Source organism: Athene cunicularia (genome assembly GCF_003259725.1).
Source record: "Athene cunicularia isolate RWA chromosome 12 unlocalized genomic scaffold, athCun1 chr12_part1, whole genome shotgun sequence".
NCBI lineage: Eukaryota > Metazoa > Chordata > Aves > Strigiformes > Strigidae > Athene > Athene cunicularia.
In genome coordinates, this window is record NW_020799116.1 from 20,637,409 (window position 1) to 20,659,638 (window position 22,230).

General features: G+C 36.9%; 1 protein-coding gene across 2 annotated transcripts in view; it reads left to right on the forward strand.

Annotated features, from left to right (window-relative positions):
- Positions 1–538: 538 nt before the first annotated feature.
- SLC6A11 (solute carrier family 6 member 11) overlaps positions 539–22,230 on the forward strand; it is a 109,474-nt gene continuing 87,782 nt past the window's right edge. The window contains exons 1-5 of one of the 2 annotated variants that reach the window (XM_026857858.1): positions 539–664; positions 1,127–1,357; positions 5,308–5,442; positions 5,604–5,744; positions 7,205–7,295. In XM_026857858.1, the coding sequence (XP_026713659.1) occupies positions 1,138–1,357; positions 5,308–5,442; positions 5,604–5,744; positions 7,205–7,295 (587 nt within the window). In that variant the 5' untranslated portion in view covers positions 539–664; positions 1,127–1,137. The other variant, XM_026857859.1, reaches the window with a different exon arrangement.

Consider the following 22,230-nt stretch of genomic DNA (forward strand, 5'->3'; position numbering starts at 1 on the left):
AAAGTCAGCACTACCACTCTGATGCGTAGCCAGTCTACAAGCAGAACCGCCACTATGTTGCCAAGACAGTGTGGTCACAAATGTATGGTGCTGTTTTACAACCTGCTGTGAAGAAAATTAACTCCATCCCAACCAGGCCCAGTAAAGTAAGCAATATTTTATTCTCATTGTTGTTGCCTACAAAATTTGTAACATTTTGACAGAAAGAAATGAACAAGAGTATGCTTTATATCTATACACAATTAACAAAACCAAGAGCAGTAGGAGCTTCCCATTAGAACTACCAAAGAGAATGTAAGTACCTGACAAACCTCGCCATCCTATTGAAAAGAAAAATCGTTTCAGTGATCCATTAATTCATACATCACATTAGTCTAAAAAAAAATATTTCCACAGCCATTGCTATATAACCTTGATAAATTTCATTTGCATGCCAAAGAAATAATGGATTTCTTCTCAAATGTTTCCACTACTCTCAGAAATTACATTTTATAAACACTTTTAAACTGACTTCATGATTGTGATGGTGTGCCCCCCCAGCCATGCCCCGTGCCCCCGCGCAACAGAGCGGAGAGCGGTGGCCGGCGGAGCTCTGCGCGGAGCCGAGCGCTGGGCTAGAGCCCCTGTCCCTCCCCCCGCCGCGCAGGCACTGGCAGCGCCCTGGGTGAGTAGTCTGGGAGCTCCCTTACTCCTCCAGGCAGGCCAGAGCCCTCCAGGCCCCCTCTCCCCATCCCCTTCGGCTCTCGATCGTGCCCGGGAAGGTGCCGCAGATCTCTGCTCTCGGGTAGGTTTGCCACGCTGGGATCCTCGCCTGGGGAGGGACCTCTGGAAGGCTTCACTCGCTGTGCCTTAAAACACTGTCGTACTGCTAAGTTGCTTGTCTCAACTTGGAAATCTTCTCCTTCCCTTGTACGTAAGCGTCTCTTCCCTCTCCCCTCTTCCTTTTTCCCTTTTTATTTCTTTACAACTTTTCTGGCCTTACGGAGTTGCTTCCTTGGCTTTCACCTGCAAATCTGTGCAGGTAACAAGAAGCCAATGATATGCTCAGGGACTTCTTTAGTCGTTGAAGGTTATTGCTAACAAGTGACTTAAAACATCTGTATGTTCTTCTTTTGTTGTCCCCTAGGCTGAACAGTCATGACAGCTGAAAAGACTATTCCTATAATTAACGGCAAGCCAGAAGATGCTTTGGACCCAGAAGCTTCAAGTACTACCCTTGTCCACAGAAATGATAAGAAAGTTCATGAAAGAGGTCACTGGAACAATAAGGTTGAATTTGTGCTTTCTGTGGCAGGGGAGATTATTGGGTTGGGAAATGTATGGAGATTCCCATATCTTTGCTACAAGAATGGAGGAGGTAAGATGGTATCATATGTTGATTTACAGTTCACCCTAAACATGCAGGAAAGAAACAGTTAAGAATGCTTTACAGTGATTTCTTGCACTAGTAAGAGAGAGGTATTCAGGATTTCAGTGTATGTGGATAACAATTATCTGACAACTAAGAAAAAAATTGTTGTTTCTCTTCTCCCCAAATATTGTGTGGCTTACTTTCACAAATTTCTTTTATGTTAGTAAATTGTAATTTATTTTTTTTTTCCTGTAAGATTTTTAATGTGGAAGAAGCCAGCGTTCTTATATAGTAGTACACTGTGTTTTCTTCTTCATGAGGATACAGACCCAAGCATACTAAGTTAGTCTGATGTAGAGAAGAATGTACCGGTTTGTTTTTCACAACAGTATACTTTGGAGAGGAATACTGCTTCTGGTAATGCTACAGAGATTACTTTCTCTTCTTTGTGATACAAGAATTTCTTTAACTCAACCATACTTTTTTTTCTCATTACTTCCCAAATCACTACAGTAGGGTAGGGGAAGGTGTAAAAGCTGCCTGTTACTCAGAGAGAGCAAACTCTATAAAACTGAGAATAGGAATGTTATTTGGGAGAGAAAAGAACAGACTTAACTTCTACAAAAGTATAACGTGTGGCATATATTGGTTATAGTTAAATATAAACTATGTAAGATATGTGACAGTTAAGAATAAGCATGTCAGCTGTGACTTGTGAAGCAATGAGGAAAGCAAATTAAATGAAAAATTGAGTTTAGAGTTCTGTGGACTGGATTCAACATTCTCCCTGCTTAAGGTCTGAATCAGTGTTTGTGTGAGCACATAGCCTGGGAGAAAAAGAGTATGTTCAGTGCAAAGATCTATTCTTTAACGGGTTGGTTTGCAGACGACACTGTGCCAAATTTCTTTCCCTTGTCCCATCAAAACTAGGCACCGTTGCCTGAACTCAGGGATGGTTGGGGCCTGTTTTGCCTGCTGTTTCTAGATATAAGGCTAATACTACTGTGAAAGATGTGTTTATGCTTTGCAGCCTCTTTATATATATGTACTTTCGCAAAACTAAGATAACGATACTTCACCTGTTTTCAGAATGATGCTACCAAGTACTGCTGTTAGTACATAAATATTAATATGCTGGATATGATATGCAGAACAGTTTCTTGTTGATTGTCAAAGTTTTCCCAGAGAAATTTTGGCAGGGGAAAAGATACAAATATTATTTTGGTATATAATGAAGATTTCCTTGTTCATACCGTAACCTTTATATTCCCATTTGTTTATATGCTAGCATGTCAAAATGTGATGCTGTCATTTTTAAGGCTACAACATTAGGTAAAAAAAATTCTAACCATGTTTTTGAGTGATTTGGTGAAAAAGTAATTACTTAAATATCATACTTAATCACCACTTGGTTCTTTAAGAATAGAATTAATGTGTGTGGTTTAATTGGTCATGTCCTGGCACCATGGGAAATTTGCCATTGACTTCAGTTTTATTCAATGAGGACTTGGTCTATGCCCTGTGTTTTTGTAACTCTCTGGAATGTGCTGCTGGAATTAGACCAGAGTTGGACTTGTTTGATGCATCAGATGTAAATACTGAAAACTACTTAGTGTGTGGTAAGTGAAGAAAATGGTAAGATATATGAACTAGTCTGAGGTCTGACCTCTCTCTGCTACACTCCGAGTCATAACAGGTAGTGTAGGCATAAGCTTCTGAAATTTTGATTAGTTCTTATGGATAATTAGTGGGTTTTTTTAGGAAAACTGATTTCTTCGCATGCTTAGAATTAGATATTTCTTGGAATATGACCTGTTTGCAAGCTGGGAAACCTGATGTCCCCTGATTTTCGTGATGTATACTTGTTGTAGAACAGCGTTGGAAAAATAGAGTCAAAGCTAATACTTTCAACAAGTTGTCATGTTAAACTTGCTGTGGTTGTGCGCATGAGTGGGCCAAGCTGGGTTTGATACTGGCCAGCAGTTCACCTGGCCTATAAGGAATTTATTCAAACCAACTGCCCGGTAAATCATACAGAGAAGCCATGTTTTAGATGCAAGGATCCCAGTCTTTGGGAAATCCATGTGTAGTGCTTGAGATGTAGCTGAGACTCAACTACAGGCAAATTGCCTGCTTATGGGAGGAAACTACTCATGGAGAGATCTCTCTTGATGTGCTGGGTCTGAAGAAAAAACCTGCAAGTCAAAGCACCTGCATTTAGTTGTCTCAGCTCTGTAATCAAAGTGACTAAAGCATAACAAGTGTTGCAGGTTGTGGGTGTGTTGTAGTGTTTGGTTTTGGTGTGGTGATTTTGTTCTTGTTTTTTAATTATTTTTTAATTTTTAAGATCATGAACAGGATACCGTTTTGCCTTGTAGTTGTAGAAGTTTTCCTGAAGTATATGAAGAATAATTTTGTTCATAGTTAATATTGGGACAGAAGTTTAGTATTAGAGAATAGCTATTAAGGTGCTGTTCGTTAGTGATCAAATTTATTTGCAGGACTCCAACTGAAGGAAGAAATGCTGCTAGTGCTCTAAAGGATTGATCAATGTATGCAGCAATGGACAGCACTGTAAAACATCTTCCTAAGAATAACTACACCCACCAAAATTTTTGTGTGTTTAGTATATCTTGTGTTGATTTGAAATGGAATGAATGGTGGGATGCTCACATCATTTAATGGGAGCTTTAAATGCAGTTTGTGTTGTGAGATTATTTGCTTGGGATCAATTAGGTTGAGGCCTGGATACAATACATTATGTATCTTGTACTAACCTTTATTTTCATAACTTAATTAGACAGTTAAGGCTTTTTAATTTTCTTAAAACTTCAGATAAATTATTCTGTGCAGTAACTTTGCTGCACTAGTCTGCCTGGTTAAACCAGGAAAACTTTCTTGGTGTAAATAAAAATGGCAGGATCAGTTATGTTGTGCTTTATTCTCAGTATTTATTTCCTTCTTTCCTTGTTTAATCTAAACCGATATAGCTGTTGCTTTCCACCTCATCTTTTGAGTCATCAGAAAGTCTGAGTACTTGGGGAATGAGGAAAAAAAATTCTTTGTGCCTTATATGTTAACTGATTCTCTGTGTAGTCAAAAGGATGTGTTTTATTCATTATTGTTTAGGTTCAGTTTTAAATGGAATACCTAAAAGCTACGTTAGTAACAAGTGACATTATGCCTAACATATATATCTTCTCTCCTTTCTTTGCTTCAGCATACTTCATAGCCATGTTCTTTAGGTGCCATACCTAATAACACGATCAGTCATTAAATAATACAATACTTCTGCTATGTGTTAAGATTGATAAGAGGACATTTTTGTTGTTGTTTCTATATACAATGCTTCAGCACTAGTTTGTACTGTTCATTATCTGTGCTGGAGTTTACTGTCCACATCTAACAAAAGTAATGCTTTGTTATTTTACTACAATTTCACATTAATATTTCTAGATGATAAGGCCAAGCCCTGCTTTCCTGTTCTTGTAAGTAGTTCTGAAGTTTATTTCATCATTCCCTTTTCATGATCCTTATCATCAGGCTTATCCAAATAACATATGAAGGACTTCTGGATTTAATTTCCGTAACACTTCTTCATCCCCACTTTCCTGAGAAAAGCGAGGAAGAGAAGATAGTGTAGACTGACTTGGTGTTGATCAGAGCAGAAATGTGTGGCTGAACAAGACTGTGGTTGTTTCTGTGTCTGAGAGACTCATGAGCAGAGTTTAGTCTATACTGAGGAACTATGGTCTGGACTTTTTTAGTTCATGGTATTGGCTTACAGGTTAACTTTTGATATTGGGGCCAGGAGTAAACACTTTCTGCGCTTCCAGCACAGTGCCTGAAGGGTGGCTGATAGGTGATCTTTCCTGTACTAAGAAAATTAATTTCTGGCTATGCTGTCAAGGAACTGTATTCGTTATAATCAATATCACCTCAATGTTTGTTTGTAGGTGCTTTCCTCATCCCATATGTGGTTTTTTTTATTTGCTGTGGAATACCAGTATTTTTCTTGGAGACTGCCTTGGGACAATTTACTAGTGAAGGAGGCATTACATGCTGGAGGAAAGTTTGCCCTCTATTTGAAGGTAACAAATAGTTCTGTGTTGTACTGCAAAAGAATGCATTACATTTGAAGTAAAATAAAATAAATCATATCAAGATTGAAGTTAAGATCTACCAAAAGTAGTAAGCATTTGTTTTTAAATTACCTGAAAAATAATTTCTATTATGTCTCACTTTTCTCTAGGCATTGGATATGCTACCCAAGTTATAGAGGCACATCTAAATGTGTATTACATCATCATTTTAGCATGGGCTATCTTCTATTTGTTTAACTGCTTTACTACAGAGCTTCCTTGGGCTACCTGTGGGCATGAATGGAATACAGGTATGACCTCAGTAGAGATTATTGCTAAACAAATACTTTCAAGTAATTGATTAATATATTAAAATGTCAGGAATGAAACTATTCTGGTAGAAGAGTATGTGGAAATGGGCCAGTCACATCACACTACACTATGATAAAGGAATCCTGGAGTGAAGACTTATTCATACCTTTTTTGTTTAAGTTATTGTATAAGCATTTGTTCCTGCAGAATATAATGTCAGATAGCAGAAGATGACTTTAAATTTTGTTAATTCTGTAAGATATTCTGGCTAAATCCCAAGACTCTCATTTGCAATCATACCTATTCTCCCTGAATACAGTAAGTGAATTCTAGTGAAGAGCTGATGACCTGATGACAGGTTACAATCTTGCTCTTTCACTCTAATGAAATCAGGAGGAATTTAAGTAGGGAGGAAAATATTAAATGTGGAACTCTGGATTTGCTCTTTTTAATGCCAGATGTTGAGGGATAATGTTCATCAAGCTACTTCTGAAAATTTAGTTGCATAAATAATCATTACTGCATGCAAAGTAGCCTCTTATATGAAAGATGAGGTGTGTATTCGTAAGGGTTTGCAGTACAGGGCTCTGCATCTGTCCTCTCGTTGGTAATTTTTATCTGTAATGCTCTACTTACTGCACCTGAAGATCGCAGACATCTATGGGGGGGAATACATATCAATGCCCTTATTTGAGTGTTCCTGAAGTTTTTGCATTTCTTCCTTAGATTTCAAATCGTGTATCAATTGTGTACTGTGTTTCATGGTTTTTATTAATTAGTCATTATTGTGTTCTTTGAGCACACCTAAAACTATGTTAAATCTTGCAGTTTAGGTTATGTTAGGGAACTAGCCTTGGGCCTAATAGATGTGGAAGGCTTCAGTATCAATTTTGGCAACCCTGCAAAGGAGCTTAGCCAATGTTGATTGCTGTTCAAATACTAAGTGTCAACTCAACAATGCTGAGCTGCTTTGATCTCCTTTCTCTGTATTAGAGATAATAATAAGCCAGAGCGACTTTTCACTTGCCATATTAAGGCAAAGTGGAAACTTGTTGCTGGCAGTGTTTCATAAGCCAACTGTTACTATTGGCCATTGAACCAGCACTTGGAGTAGGAGTATGTTGTAATTCCCAATCAGTTCCCTCAGTTTTTCAAAGCATCTTTCTCTGCCTCAGATGTTTTAGTGGCCCTTGCCATCGCAACTGTGCCTTTGGGGGGTGTTATAGGAGAATGTAGCATACTGCAGGGATATTTTTCTGGGGTAGGCCTGTGATCTGGTGATTAAAACATATTGCAGAAGTAGCAGCTGTGACATTTTAGGGTACCTAGAAATCCTTTAACCACACAGATGAAATGTGTTATAGAATGGTGTCTTTACAGGATGCATAAACTAGAAGAAGCACAAGAGGAAATGTACTTACATGTCAATATAGCAAACTCTTTTTTTGTCCTTTTATAGAAAACTGTGTGGAATTTCAAAAACTTAATATGAGCAACTGCAGTCAAGTCTCCTTACAAAATGCCACTTCTCCAGTGATGGAATTCTGGGAGTAAGTGCACATAAACTTTATGTTTGATCGGACTATTCATTATCTTCCAATATTTTGATCACTTACACATGATTAGATACCTTGTAACCCTGTAGCACTTGCTGATATGGGTTCAGCTGGAAATTTTCTCATACAGGCAAAGAGAGTCAGGATGAGAGTTTTAACTCTTTTTGAGGGGTTACAAGGAAAAGAATTCCATATCCTGAAAGAACACAGAACAAAGTGTGCCACTTGCTTGGGAGCTTGGCTCCTGCTGCTGGAGGAAAGAGCCTCAAACCCATACTAATGAGAAGGCAGAGGTGAAAGAAAGAGGATTATTTAAAATATTTCTGTTTTTCTTTCCAGGATGTTTCTTCTCCTAGCAGTTTGAGAGTTGCACCTTCATCTTTGTTTGAGCTAACTAATACTTTGGCTTCTGTATCTCATTATTTTTTAAAGGACTATATAGGTGTTAGTTATTCAGCTATAATAATGAGAGAGTTTAACTCTCTTGTGTCTCCTTGATTCTGATTTCTAGTTAGAGCAAGAGAAGAAAATTATATCTTTACAAAATATAGTCTGCTTTTGTGATGGCACATTTTTTTTTTCTTACTATAAATATCTAATTAGTGCATGTGTAGTCACATATTTGTTCCTTACAGGGCGCAGTGTGTGTTAAGACAGAAATGGAATGTAACATAATACTAAATCATCTCACAATTCAAAGTGTGTTACAAAATCCTGAGCTACTAAGATTTTTGGGCCCGTTCTAATCTCATTAATTTTATTATTAAGATAGAGCTGCATTCTGATGCTGTAGCTTCAGAGCTCTGTTTTATGTTCAGGACAGCAATAGCTACACTTTGAAAGGACCGTAAATTAAGACTACCCTTAAAGGGAGAACTCTACACTGACGTAATTTTGTTGAATATCAGCATATGCTATTGTCTTTCCATCTGAACGTCTTTGTTTTGCTACATCAGTTACCTTATTTTTCATGGGTGGTAGTTGTTGCTTTGGTAAATAGTAGTGTTTTATTAAAAAAAAAAAAAAAAAAAAACCAAAAAACCAAATTAAATCTGAACAAGGCATGAAAAAGCATACACTCTCTGGTCAAAATTTTAAATAATCTGAACACCTAACATATTAAATCAAATTATACCTACTCTACTCATGTCCCAGCTAATGTTTCAGAACAAATAAGAGTTTCTTAGATGGCATTTCTTATTGCTATGACTTTATCATTTTAACAAGAATATCTTACTGTTCTTTGGGATAACTAGAACTAAGATTTCATATAGTTAGAGTAAATGAACAAAGTATTTCTCCAGTACTAGCCTTATTTACCCACTGTGTATATTTGCTTATTAAGAATATTCAAAACTCAGCAATTGATGGTGACTCCAGCTATCCAGAGAAGTAAGCAGCATCCAGTTGAGTCATATGGAGGGCACACACTAAGTTATATCCTCATGTTTCTAGGGTTTGGGATTTTTTTTTGTTGTTAGTGCTCATCTTTGGATTGCCTGATTTCCATGTCGGTGTTATTTTGATGCACATACAGATGCATTTTAAGCATGTCCCCTTCTCAGAATTCTCTAAAAATGAAACTAAACTAGATTCTATAACTAAACTTGGATTCAAGTTACAGTGAGTTTTAAATCCTTCAAATTTTGGACATATTTGCCTACTTGATTTTGGCTAAGTTAGGAATGAATTATGAAACTAGAAGGGATAATCAGATTTAGCCTTTTCACTATCTTGTTTTACAGTCTTGTTTATACGAAGTTGAAAATACACACTCCAAAACTTTTAAAATCACAAAAAACAAAAGAGAAGTAAACAAAATAATTTGTTATTTACATGAAACTTTTTTCTCTGTTGTGTTCTGGACAAAGTTTTTGTAATAGTAAGAGTTTACTGGCCAAAATACCTCAGGATATTAAACTTATGTACTTTCTCTGTCCAAGCAAAACTGAAGGTGCATAGCTTTTCACCCTTGGAAGATGAATGTACTCTCTTCCTGCTGAGGAAGGCATTTGCCTTGTTAAAATTTAAGTAGGTATGACATTGCATGGCCTCAAAAGTTAAAATAGACATGGCAAATTAGTTTAGAAGTGGACGAATGAGCTTTATTAAATATCTGGACTGATTTTGCATTAAAATAACTAATTGGAATGAACAGAAGAGTATAATTAAGTTATATGTCTTAAATATATCAGACGTATACGCACAACAGAGGTCTCTGTGTATAGATGTGCAGATCATGGAGTAGTTAATATGAAGTAAATATATTACTAAACGAGTTAATTTGTCCAGCAAGTCATACTCTTGTAGATAAATGTTACCAGAAATGTTATTTCACTTAGAGCTCTTGTTCACATGATGTTTCTTTATAAATTTTGATGTCAGGAAAGATACGTTTATTGAAAGACTTTTTGAAACAAATAGTAAAAGGAATGTTGAGGGTGTAGACTGCACAGAGCAGATAGATCCTCATTGCTCTTTTCAGAACTCATCTGGATAGTGTGTGGGAACACTCATTGCTGCAATAACCAATCACAGAACTGAATTCATTTGCATAACGACCAAGTTCCTTAATTAAGTTAATGCCTGTGAAGGGGATAGGGAAGCTCTAGGTTTCTTATGAACAACCACACCATTCAAAACCTTTACACTTTGCTCTCTGCAATGTCAAGCCTGTAATTGAAATTCCTCCCAAGTTGTGGCCACGTAAAGCCAACTTACTGTGTAAAGAGTCAGCTGGGGGGAAAGAAATAAGTTTGGGGCTTTGTGGTTTTCTGGTTTTTTTTTGTTTTTTTTTTTTTTTTCTGTCTACTCTTGAGATCATCTGTGAATTAGAGTGGTAATTATTGTGAATAGGGATCCTCTTTGCTTACTGTATGTGATCTTATATGTAGAATGGGATGTATTGCATTTTTTAAACTGTCAGGCTGATGTTACATCTTTCTTTTGATAATCATATGACGTTACCACTACCACACTTTTCTAGAGTATTCACAATATCTTCAGATTTTTTTTAATTAAAAAAAACAGCAAGCCAACAAAAATGCTTGGGGATGGCTCAGTATTTACACAAATGGATGTTTTAGCAGTGCTATGTGTTTCAAGCCCAGTGCTCTCAGTCTAAGAGTTAAAAATGCCGAGGATATACAGGTTGCTATGTATCACACAGCTGACTAGACAGTAGCAGGGGCACATGTTGGATTTGGTTTTGTGTGTGTGCATGTGTAAGTGAGTACACCAGACCCAAAAGGTTTGTCTTTCTGGCTTTGATAAGGAGTCTCTTTCTCTATCTCTTTCTCTCTCTCCCATTTAACTAGTACTACTAGGTCTTTTCCATCATCTAGGCTAGAAGGCTCAGCCCTTACTTATTTGTGACTGGAAGTAAATCCAAATCCTCCGTTTGTTTGAGGATTACAAATAAAGCATATCTGCTGAAAGATTTCTAGCTTTTATTGCTTCTGTGGCCTTGGCTGCTCCTAAAGCTATTGCTGAAGTCATACAGCAACTCACCCAAGTGCAGTGATGACTGAGAGGATGCTTTGCAGTACTATGAAGCTTTTCTGGCATGCAAACTAGTAGTTACCCTTCCTCAGGTCTGTACAGAGGATACTGTTTCCCTGCTACCCTAGCAGGTATAGACCCACTTCCTCTGATAATTCAGCATTCCCTACCAGCTTTGATGGCCGCGTCCCACAGAGGGTCAAGGCCTATTTATTGTCTTGGATGGATTGTTCATTTGTGGTTTTAAAAAGATTAAAAAAAAAAAAAAAAAAAAAAAAAAAAAAAAAAAAAAAGCAAAGACTTTAGAAATAAGTGGTGCACTAGATCCTGGATGTTGTTTTCCTTTTGGTACACTCAGAAGAATCTCATACATAAAAAGACCCAAAACTTAAAATATTTTTGTGAGCCTGTAATTGATAACTACTTCTCTAAAGCTATACTGTGAAAATGGTCTGATCCTGCTAGAGGAGCAGTATGCAAAATCTGGGAGTTTGGACCCTCTTTCCTGCTTAGAAATGTCTATCCCTGTTAAGACTTTATTTGAGTTAGCAGACTTGCCACTGACTACAGGTATCAGTGTTGACAAGTCTGGGAAAAATTAGGAGATTAAAGGATTTCTTACCTTAGTTAAAAACACCTAGCAAGGCGTAGCCCTGAGAAGGTTCACATTTTGTCTGTGTTTAGTTTTCTAAGGTAAGCAGCTGAATTGATCAAAATTCACTTTTTGTTCTTTAAACTCTGATGCTATGTTCCAAAGGAGGACAGGCAAGCCTCGAACTTCACTTTTCATTTCATACTGGTGCCTGCCATTTAGAGACTGTCCGGTTAACTACTGTTTATGGCCTTTCTCTCATCCTAATCATACAGCTTGATTAAATGTTTCCAAAAAAAAAAAAAAAAAAAAAAAAAAAAAATCAAGTTATGGCACATAGAATAGCATTGAAACTTTAAACGGTTAATTGTGGTTGCTGCAGTAATAATAGAGATGTTGATAATTTTGGGTATGTTAAAGCAGTCCCATGAAAGAGAGCCATGGCCATGGGTGAGACTATATTTATAGCCTGGGAAACAGAATAGAAAGGAGAAGATACTCTACTCCATTGTTCTGTATGCTTTCCTAGGAGAGGAAATTGTCTGGCAGGTGTAGGGGGCAGCTACTATGTCTGTGTGCTCTTTTGGCTGCTACTCTGGTCTGTCACCATGGTCAGGAATTTGAGGTTTCTAGTGCCTGGGAAGGGAGCTGGACAGACAGAGAACCCATGGTTTTGTGGTTGATTCCACCTCAATAGTTTTTTATTGGCTATATAACAACAACTTAGTCCTCTGTTAAAGAAGGTCTAGTTGTTGGCCTGTCATTCTCTGGAGGGGGTGACACATCCTTAGCATTTCCAAGTAAAGCCTAGTGAGAAAAAACATTTTTTTGTCTAGGGAAAAGAAAAAGGGCTGTTCTCAGCAAAAAGGAAAAGGCACAAACCCTTTCCTTGCAAAGTCAAAAAGAGTTTTTCCTGTTTCATTCAGGCTGCAAATGACTTCAGGAGTCACATTGTGGTTAATCCCCAGTACCCTATGAAAAGTCATTAGCAAGTTGAGCCTGATCCTGCAGTGCTCAGTACCCAGAGACCTTCAGCACCTCTCAGAACTAGGCCCTTTGTGTATGTCTTGTAGAACATCGAGTTGTGCCAGACTTGCTGATTTCTGTTCAGCTCATAAGAGGCTGTGTGAAAATAGCTTTTTGTTTGTACTCACGTGAGCTCTTCCTCTGGTTTTGCCTCAAAACCACTGACTTTGCCTGGTTTCAGTTGAAAGAAGTAAATGGAATAGGTGTCAAAATGCTAAGATGATTTCTTAAATATTGAGGGATAAGTGTTACCCTAAACCAGGCAGATGACCATCCTTTTTTTTTTTTTAATTTTTATCTTGAACGTTGTACATAATTTTTTTATTACAGAGAAAAAAATTACTTAAAAGTTACAGTCAAGTATTTGGGTATCAGGAAATACTACAAGTAAGGTTGTGCAATTTTAAGTTCACATTTTTATGAGTATGATCATCTTTAGTTGAAGAACTGTCTAATTTTTTTTCAAGAGATCTACTTTGTTCTTGCTAGAGGATGGATAGGGAGCAAGCATTGTGCAGGTATTCAATATCTTGCTGTTCTTATCTTTGTTCATTTTCATACATTTTATATTCTCATTATTATTAGGTTCCTGCTCTGCTGACAAAGTTATTAATTTAATCAAGGCTTCCTAGGGTGCTCGTGGTGTCAATGGCTTTGCAATCATAGTTTTCTGGATTATTTACAGGTTCATTTATCTTCACAAAAATCTCAATAAGGTCAAATTATTCCTACATTTTTTCCTATTATTTAGCGTTAGGTTTGTGCAAATTTGATTTCAATTAAGAAAAAAGAAAATGTACACAAGTCAGCTTTATCCAAAGATAAAGATAACAAAAAGTTACTTAATTGAAGACACTGTAACACTTGTTGGAAGCAAGTAATTGCTATTTCATTCCAAATAAAACATTTTATTTTCTTCAGTTGCCTGAAAATTTAAGGAAATTATTAAATAAAACCCATAACTCTTTGTCGTCTTTGCTCTGATGGCTCAGTATTTAGAAGGCTCTCTTCATTGTATTTTGCTTATAAGAAATTGAATACATATGTTCCACTTTTTTGAATGTGTTCTGTATGGGGTGAGAATTTCACCATCTTCTCTTGAACTTGCTCTACTTTGTCTAAAAGTTAAATAATCATAGAGCATAGACTGGGATGCTAACATCCTGTTTCTCAGATGGATGTCTTGGCCAGAAGTTTACAGGATCATTATCTCACTGTTCCTGTACTTATTTAGATGGTTTAGACTGAAGGTGATACTTGAGGACAAGAATAATTGAGGGAGATTATTCTGATACTTTATAGGTTAATAGTTAGACCACCCAGTTCCAGTCTTTATACCAATAAATATTTAATTGTTTATACACAGCACTAACAGGAGAGAGTGAAAGCTTTTTCTGAATCCATCTACTGCAGAGTAGCAGGAAGCTTGATAGCTAGGGAGTTCACTTGCTAGAAAACTTTATAGGCTTTAGGGTTGAGCAGGGCTATGAATATGGTTTTCCAGCATGATGGGTGAGTTTTTAGATTGTCCATTCCCTATCCTAACCTCTTCTCTCTGTTTAGACAAGTCAGCTCTTCACTCTGCATGTTTCTAATCTTAGTTCTGGACGCTTTGGAAGGTCTGTTCAGAGGAAACCTAATGTTAGCATGCTTCTGGGACATTGGGGAGCTATCTCAGTTCTTACCTTAATTCCTCAGTTGATTTGTTACTCCCTGGTCCATGCTAGTGCCTGCCTGGCATCCCCACCACAACTATCCAGGTTAGTATCCTTCCCTAGGATTACATCCAGATCTGGCATTCCAACATATATTCTCACTGCTGTCTCTTCATTTGTAAATCATGCTGGTCTCCTTTCTTGGATAGTTCAAATTGTCCTCTAACTTGTCTCTAAATCAGGTGTATTACTGCTTCCCACCTCCAGCCACCTAGTCCCAGTCATTTTATCCAGCCACTCCCCAAATTTACATTTAATCTCGGAATGGATGCTTACTGTTCTGCAGTCTTAACTCCTTAAACATTTTTCATCTGTTCCCTAAATTCATTGGCCAGCTAACCACAGACTGCTCTTCCTTCTGCTCATTGCTTCTCTTCCTTTCCCCATGCCTATCTGCTAGTGTGAGAAAGGCTGACCTCTTGCCCAGACAGACTCAGTCCAATTTATCTTCGAGTCTCCCTAAATCCCAGTCCTTCAGGTATGTTTTTCTTCCTGATATTCTGCTAATTGTGCAAAATTAGTAAGTATGCAGCATTAGAGCATTTTGACGGAGGAATCTAAGATTTTATTCTGATAAGATTCTAACCAGATGAAGTCTGTTGGCAATGTGTGCCTTTTTTTCTTCAATGATAAGGCTGTCAGGTTAGTGCAAAAAATATTTTTTCCTATGTCTGTGTTTTGGATGCAGCCAAAGATTGCCATTAATATTTTTGAAGCTGATTATCATAAAACCCTGTGTTTAAACAGTAGTAATCTGAAAAAATATATAAGTATCTGAAAACAGGATTTTATAATGGAAAATTTTAAATAATAAAAATTTGGTGTTAGGAGATGCACCTTTTATGTTTTAGAAAAGTAACTTTTAAAATGTTACACACTTCTTTGATTGTGAAAGTACCATGAACAAATTTTGTCTGTTTTTCTAGTTATTTAGAATGATACTGTTATTCCAGATATAGTTCATAAAACATATATTTCACTGTCTACTACTTAGATGATCTTTCGGGAATTTGTAGCATTTTATTGGTTCCTATGATAAAATATGGGAAAGTTTTGGCCTGCAGTGCTGGCAAAAATAAAAATTGTATTTTTGTAGCAATAATCATACATGAGCTATTTTAAATATCCCTTAATTACACAACTGTAAATGTTCTAGCAATATAATTATTACCAGCTAATAGTTGGAAAACATGCAAAAAACTGTGACCTTTAGAAGCTGCTGGCTCACATATCCAGTTTTGCTGAAGAATGCTAAATTATATATATATTTTTAAGGAATCAGTAAAATTATGGGCATTATTGTTAATGTATAAGTGTGTGTTTAAAGATGTGTATATCTATAGATGCACTTTTTAATATTGTAGGGAAATAAATATTTGAAAGAAGCAGTTTGCTTGCAGGGAAATTTAAAAAAAAAAAAAAAAAAGTGAAAGGTCTAAAATAGCAAAACCTCACTTGTGCCATGACAAGCTTGGCCAAATAATTTGATTGGAGAACATGCCAAAATAACCAGGCATGTTTCTTCTGGCTTTTCTAGAGTTTCTCTAGGCTTTTTTGTTGCTTGGATAAGAGAAGACCTCTACTAAAGGCCTTCTTTCAGTTATGTTTGGTTTTGTGCAAATACAAAAGTGAGCTCATCCCCTTCTGTAAGAGTTATTATGTATAGCCTCCCACGCTTGTATCTAAGCAAAGTTTTAAATTTTCTAGAAAACTGAAAGCAAGATATGGTTGGTGGCAATTGCTGCCTGAAACAAATTAGTTCAGTAGCTCTCCCTAAGAGAGGTGTCTCGCACAGGACAAGCTGAAACTACATTAAAGTTTTACAAGATTGCCCACCCCAGTAAGTATTTTCTCCCCCAGTTTACCATGGGAAGTGGATTTGCCAGATTAGAAGTTCAAACAGAGTATGTAACTCTTCCAAGACATAACTTTCAATACCTCTGGAATACTTTAAATATGTGTGTGTCTTTGTAAATAATAGTCTGTAATTTTCAACTGTCCAGGAATATGTCCAATAGATTTGCTTACTGTCTTGAAATTGAGACTCTTAAGGACTTTGGTGCAAGGGATTTTAGAGATGCCTAAGTAACGCTGAGAGCAATGTTAAACAGCAGTGACATCCGTCTTCTTGGATATCTTGGTATGGGTACTGTGTAAAGCAAATAGTTCCATGCAATTAAACAAGCCTGCCTCTGCTTTTGTCTCTTTAAAAAGTATCATCACAAGAAATAAAAGAAAAATGTTTAGACACTTTTAAGGAGTATTTTGCAAGTATGGCTTTGTAGATTCAGGGCATTAACTGAAAGAGTGGTGCGTGGGTTTTTTTTAGTCTAATTAAATGCTCAAATGAGAGATGTTCTTGCTGTGCAAAAACCTATAGTGAATACAGACTGGAACACCCCCCCCACCCCCACCCCCCCTTTTTTTTTATAAATTTTTCACTATTTTCCATTATAATCTTATATGGCATCAAGGTAAACGATTTGCAGTATCAGGAGGACTTCCTGAGGAAGGCTCATTAAATACTGCTATGGAATTCTCATAGAGGTTACAGAGTATCAATCAATGCAGGCCTTGAAACGATGATGTAGGTATAGTTGTCCTCTGTATGGAAAGGGGAATGACTGTTATCTTCCCAAAGTCCCCTCAAACGGGGATTTTTTTAAATTATTATTCAGCTCTGCAGACTATTGGTTTTAGTTTACAATGGAAAAATTGAGCCAGTAGAGTTTATCTGACCATATTTAATTAAGAATCATACTGTAAGTTGCAAATGCTACAGGAGAGTGGTATTTTATGAAGACCCAGTAGCTGTAAATGTGGACAAAGGACTTGGGATCTCCTAAAATAGCTCCCATATATTTACAGGTTTTTTCTCTTTTGACCTATCAGTTATACTTTACTGCCTTGGGCCCCTACTCCTTTGCAGTTTTGCTTCTTAGCTTTATTTGTAACTAGGTTTTAGTACAGGGCCAGTGAGTATGAGAAATATGTTGACAGATTGAATTTTTTTTTTTCTTTGGTCAGTGAGGTAATGGTTTTATATGGGCCTGTTCTGTGTGCAAGAGATAAGAGTTCACCATCACCTATTTGTAACATGAGTTTGTAGGAAAGAGCTCACTGTGAAGGACTGTTTTACAAAATCATGGTACAGTTCTCAGTATTTTTTTTGTGGTCTGTAGTTGTCATTTTATGAACAATTAATTAAGAGTGCAGTATTGGGTCCAAGTCTACAGACTGTCTAAAAGGCTCAACACAAATTTTGAGAGCCATCAGGTTAACATGTTTTTTTCTAGGTGCTTTCAATTCACAGCTGCTACTGTGTGCTAAACTAATATGTATCACTCGGTAAAAAAATGAAATTTTTGTCACTGTGTGACTTCTTCAGAGAAGAGTAGGGAGAAAACTGCAGAAAGACTGAAGGAGTTGTTGGATATGTTGAGAGAGAGTACCAAGAAACTATAGAGCAAATGTGAGTGGAACAATACAAAAAAAGTTATTTGATTAAACTCTTAGACTTGGTTAAGAAGAAGTTGCCATGACTTCGGTGAAAGAGGTTGAAGGAAAATAGGTCAGGAATGGCTAGAGAAGTGGTTTGTGTTTATCCATCACTGTCCCAGTCGCTTGCTATAGATATACACACATATGCGCACACATATGTGTATGAAAATGAAAAAAAGCAATATATGTATATGCACAGTAGCTACTAAGTACTGTCGCGTTCAGATAACTTAAGTACTGATTTTAACGAGGCAGAGGTTGACACAAGAAATACCTGTCATTATTTGCAAGCAGTACTAAAATTTTAGAGAGAAGTTTGCTGAAGAGATTTTAATCTTACCTTTTAATTCGTTAAGGAGTGTAAAAATGGATAATGCATGAAGCAACATTCAGGACTTTAAGAATAAAGAACTAGGCTGAACAGCAGCAAATGTGGCTCAGCTAGGAGTAATTCATTCTGATATGTGTAGGTCACAGAAAATATGCTGTATGAGGTAAATATTTTAGAGCTGTGCATAATGCTTTAGCTGAGGGATTCTTGCTAATGTGACCACTGGGAATTGTCTGTCTGCTGCTTGAAAAAACAAAGGCAAGATGGAGTTAAGTGAATATCCAGAAGAGAATTCTTTGAGAGAAAATTTATTACAAAATCTTTAATCTGTAATCTGTATATTATCATCTAAAAACTGAAATACATCTTTCTAATCATTGAGCACTGATGGTTGAAGACTACAAGTGGGTATCCAGCAATAGCTGGCAAGGAATATTTGTAGCACTTTTAGAAACCTATGGATATGTTATATTTCCTGGTTTAGAGTTTATATGAAACCTTGAGAGGTTTGTACAGTACAGAGATTCTGTACCCTTTGTCAGTCCTGGGTACAGAGCTTTCAGCGAAGTGAAAATGTCAGCTCATGTTGACTTCCAGTGAGAGTCTGGCACCCATACTCTTTTAGTGACTAAATCTGCTACAAATTCACTGGAAGAGTTCAGCCCTATAGTTGTATTCATGCTTGTTCTGGAGGTGTTTCAGTGATTACCACACTGCTGCACCGGAAAGAAAGCTGACACAACCACCCCAATTTTAGTTTCCTAAATGTTAGAATCTAGAGGGGAAAAAAAGTCTGAAAAGAATACTTTCTTTTTAAGGCATTCTCTTCCTTGAAGATACATGCCTACTCTATGGTATTCTTTAACAATATGTCATTCTTTCCCACGTTGTCATCATGTAACCAGAGCTCTGCAGGTTAGGAAGGCAAAGGAGGGTTCATGCACTAGCCAGTTGTGCAGTGCGTCTTCTGAATGCTTGTCTCCATCACTTCCACTAAGGCTTGAGATTGGTTCTGATCTTACGTTCATATTATACAATTTAATATGCAGCCTGAGACACATGTGTCACTAAATTTTGACATTCGTTTAGGCAATGCAGTGTATATTATGTGTACTATAGGAGTAGTATGTAGGATATATTATACTTTGGGGCTTACATTTATAAGAGTTATCTCTGTTAAAATATATGTTCCCTTCCTATAAAAGGAAGAGGCCTCCCCCACATTTTTGTCAAAGTCTGGCATCAGATAGGTTCTCTTCTAACAAGAATTTTTCTTCATTCTGTTGATTGTTGCTCACTTGGTGAAACTCAGAAAGCGTTCTTTTTATTTTATGTGGTAGCTACCTTTTAGAATATAGTCCGGTAAAGTATAGAAGGAGAATTTTTCTTTTTACCTTGTCCCATTAATTAATTATATATATATATATATATATATATAAAAACTTCCTGAGAAGTTTACTTTATAAACTTCTGGCCTTTCAGTTTCATAGTGTTACAGCCTTTAGCATTCAGCATAGATTTTGTAAGTTTGTCATATGAGTCCCATTAACAAAAGTTATCATATTAGTATGTAAGGCAGTGGAGAATATTCTCTCAGATATTTAGTATCTTGTACACTCTGTTTAGTACTGTTGTTTGTTTTTTTTTTTTATTCTCTGTGGCAGAAAACCACTCTGTATTCAAATAAAGGTGGGAAACATGTAATTTTGGTGAACTTGCCTTCTCTTAGCCATTATTCCTTACTTTATGAGAGTTCTAGTGTGCCTAGCCAGTAAACTGGAGACTACTGACTCAAGCAATAGAACTTTCTCTGAAATATCACTGATTCTACATTTATGTATTATAATTAAAATAAATACTTTCAAAAGTTTTTGTTTCTTCTAAGCTGTACCTTTTCCACCTTTGAGTTACATAGTCTGGATGCTCAGCCTCTTTTCCAAATTGGACAACGGTGCAGATTAGCCAGCCACAGGGAAATGTCGCAATTCCCTGACAGATATTGCAGTACAGGAAAGCTTCCGTGCTGTTCAGCAGAACTTTGTGTTTTAATAGGATGAAAGGAGGAATTTCAGTACCTGAGAGATGCTTAAAGCTGCTTGCAGTTGTGAGTTGAGGACGCACTGACTTGAGCAAGAACTCACGGCACTGCTGCCTAGGAAGGGTGCAGGGTCAGGCAAGCTTCAGCGTTTGATTTTGAAGAGTCTCTATCAGATAGTGGGAAAGCTGCAGTGATTCAGACAAGAGAGAACAAATGTTGCTGGCAGTGAAATAACCCAAAATAGCTGTTTAAGCCATTCCTATAGTTGTATAGTTGGCCACATTCTCATCAATAAATAATGTGCCACAAACACATTAGATAAGCAGCTGCCTCTGATGTCTGTGACAAAAAGAATGTCACTTTACTTTTTTGTGTGTCCCTGGCAAACATCTCAGCCTTCCAGTGTGTCTGGAAGTACCGCAATCATTATGATCTTACAAAGGAGGCTGATTTTGTGACTGCTAACTAGTTGAATAAGCATCTGACAGTGCAACAATCCACAATGTCATTATCTTCATGCAGATGTTTACCAGAACCTTGGATGCTGGTAGCTCTCTGGCCTAGCAGTTCAAGCATCCACCGAGACTACTGGTACATGGAATCTGAATCGCACCATTTTCAGGATTCTTTTAATACCTGTTCAAGTTTCTGCATGTCAGAAACCATATACATGCACTTAATACTTAAATACATTTGGGTAGGAAATAACTCAAACCAATAAATCTTCACAAAATTTAAAGAATATTACCTGCATGAAGTGCAATGAGAGAAAGAAAGGTTAGAGTTTAAAAAACATGTCTTTGGATAGAAACTTAAACTAACTTTAACACAGGAATAGAGGATGTCTGAAAGAGATTGATACTTTTCTACTAAACTGATGGGAAATCTATACAGCACTGGTAATCAGATATGTTATGGTTTTTGTACAGGAGCTCAGTAACAAGGCTCACAAGTTAAATATGGACCGGGTCTGAAAAACCTGCAGGGTTGAAAAGAGCATACCAAAACATACAGTAAGAAAGGCCACTGTACAGTAGCACTACTGCTGCTTGGTGGCTTCATTTTGTTCTCCTTTCATTTCCCCACAGAATGCTCTGAGGACAGAGTCTGGCCCAGAGTAAAAAAGGAACATTGTCCCCTGTGATCCTGGCTGAACAGATACAGATGGAGAAGTGACCTCAAGAGGCTGCTTCCTCTGTTTGGCTAGTTTTTGTTGAATTTTTTTTTTTTTTTTTAAAAAGAAAAACGTCTTGGAAACTGCTCCAAATTGGAGAGGGAACATGAAGGGACCTTCCTCAAATAGATTGAATCTGTTCTTCAGCTTTCCAAATAATGAAATAATGCAATAAGTACTCCGATGCATTCATTTCAACAATGTGTTGGCAGCAGTTAATCCTCTTTCTATTCAAGAGCCTGGTACAGCTCCACACACTGGAACACTTTAATAAAGACACTCTTTCCCAGGAAAATGCAGTGTTCTCCCAGCTGATAATGTAGTGGTGTAAGCTTTCAAAATGTTATTTTTCAGATTTGGAGGGAAAGGTTACATTTCAGCTATGAATAATAAGTAGCAGTTATTTCATCATATGCCCCTCTACAGCAGTTCCAACAATGGAGGGACCCTTCTTCCTGACAGATGTACTGAACTACTAGTTTGGAAGGTGGTTTAGTACATTCTCAAACAAATTAAAAAGGTTTTCAGTAAGTATATAATACTTTTTGAAATAGCTTCCTCATAAGATTTTATCTTTCTAAATTTTGCTAGGGCATATGCATGCAATGATGTTAATTGAAAGAACAGAGGTAACCATTAGCAACAGTATGTTCCTGGGATGTAGGTAGCAAAAGGTCATTGTATGCTGTCTAGTTTCTTGCTATGTTATTTTACATATACTTAAACTATGCTGATAATCTTTCTATGGTTCTGTTATCTCTTCCCAACTCTGTCCAGGTTTAACTGTTTTTATCCACACGTATTTTGATTCATAATATTTGGTACTAAAAGCTCTAACCATAATAAATGTACACTGTACTAATAATGTCATGATTTTGTTCAGTCTAGTTGTAAATACCCTTGTGACCAAACATCAGCATTTCTGACAGCTAATGGGAAACATGAAAATTTGCCACCCTTCAAATATATGTCCTATTATTTCATTTAAATTTATCTTTTATTCATTAGATTCTTGTAACTTATATCACTTTTCCCCTGTGTTATGTATAGG